This window comes from Parasteatoda tepidariorum, chromosome 8, assembly GCF_043381705.1.
Source record: "Parasteatoda tepidariorum isolate YZ-2023 chromosome 8, CAS_Ptep_4.0, whole genome shotgun sequence".
Lineage (NCBI taxonomy): Eukaryota > Metazoa > Arthropoda > Arachnida > Araneae > Theridiidae > Parasteatoda > Parasteatoda tepidariorum.
In genome coordinates this window covers 61,894,269-61,895,311 of record NC_092211.1, presented here as the reverse complement: position 1 = coordinate 61,895,311, position 1,043 = coordinate 61,894,269, and the positions used below count along the sequence as shown (strand labels likewise).

At 36.3% G+C, this 1,043-nt stretch overlaps 1 protein-coding gene across 1 annotated transcript in view; it reads left to right on the top strand.

Annotated features, from left to right (window-relative positions):
* The window catches only part of LOC107449532 (cyclic GMP-AMP synthase-like receptor), a gene marked incomplete at both ends in the record, with an annotated part of 6,800 nt that overhangs the window by 1,686 nt on the left and 4,071 nt on the right, over positions 1-1,043 (top strand). Inside the window, 1 exon segment of the mRNA XM_043052344.2 lies at positions 808-963. Coding sequence (XP_042908278.2) covers positions 808-963 — 156 coding nt within the window.

Here is a 1,043-nt window from a genome sequence, read left to right as displayed (position 1 = left end):
TTTTTTTCTTTTTTTTGCATACTGTAGAAACGAAAAAGGGTTTCAGACATTTTTCTTTTTTTTTTACTAACATGATAAGACAATCAATGGTTAAATTTTTTTTTAATGGCGGGCACTTGGGGGTTGTCCCATTGGCCACAGAAATGCTAGAACTGCTACTCTCTTCTCGTTACCCAGTGGGAACCTGTGGCGAAGCCACGGCGGTGGAGCCGTCGGCCACGTCACACAACCACAAACCCGTTTATAGGACGGATCACATTCACATACAAAGGCGAAAGGACATAGAACACAGAGAGAAAGAAACATTCATGCCCTGAGCAGGATTCGAACCCGCGACCAGCGGCTCCGCAGTCAGGCACGCTAACAACTCGGCCACCAGGTCGGCTCAATGGTTAAATTAAAAATGTGCAATATGTGTACTACTCATTAATGTATGAGAAAGTGAAGAAGTTTGAATTATATTTATGCGCTGCAATTTAATTAATTCTGACGTGGCGTGGAAAATCGTACCAAATAGAGTAATGCTACCAAATAGATATTAGCAAATAGAGTAAATATCCAGTTTATTTGTGAAAATAAAATAAAAATTATTAAAATCATATTTAGAATCTCTCTTCTCCGTCTCCTACCATTTGACAGTTGAGTTCGATTTGAAGAGGGTGGTCTTCTTTAGATTCCATAGATAGAGAAAAAAAAATTGCGAACCGCTAAGTTAGAATAAAATCGAAAGAATTTCGGACAATTTTTTTAATGGTTAAATTAAACCAAAAGAAATCCAAATAATATTGTTGTCATTCATGTTTATAGGCATTTCTTGTACCGAAACCTTATTCGAGTTTCGGTAGACAGAGACCGATAAACGAAAGGGAAGCGAGTCGTTTGTGGCGATCCCATTTTCCTGAACCTGAAGACGATATTATTCATGATCTAGGTTGTGTAAAACCTGTTATCAAGCTGTTGAAGGTAATTTTTTCTCTTTAATTACTTAAAAGTTTAATAATAGTAATACTTATATAAAAGTTTATCAAACTAAATTCCAATTT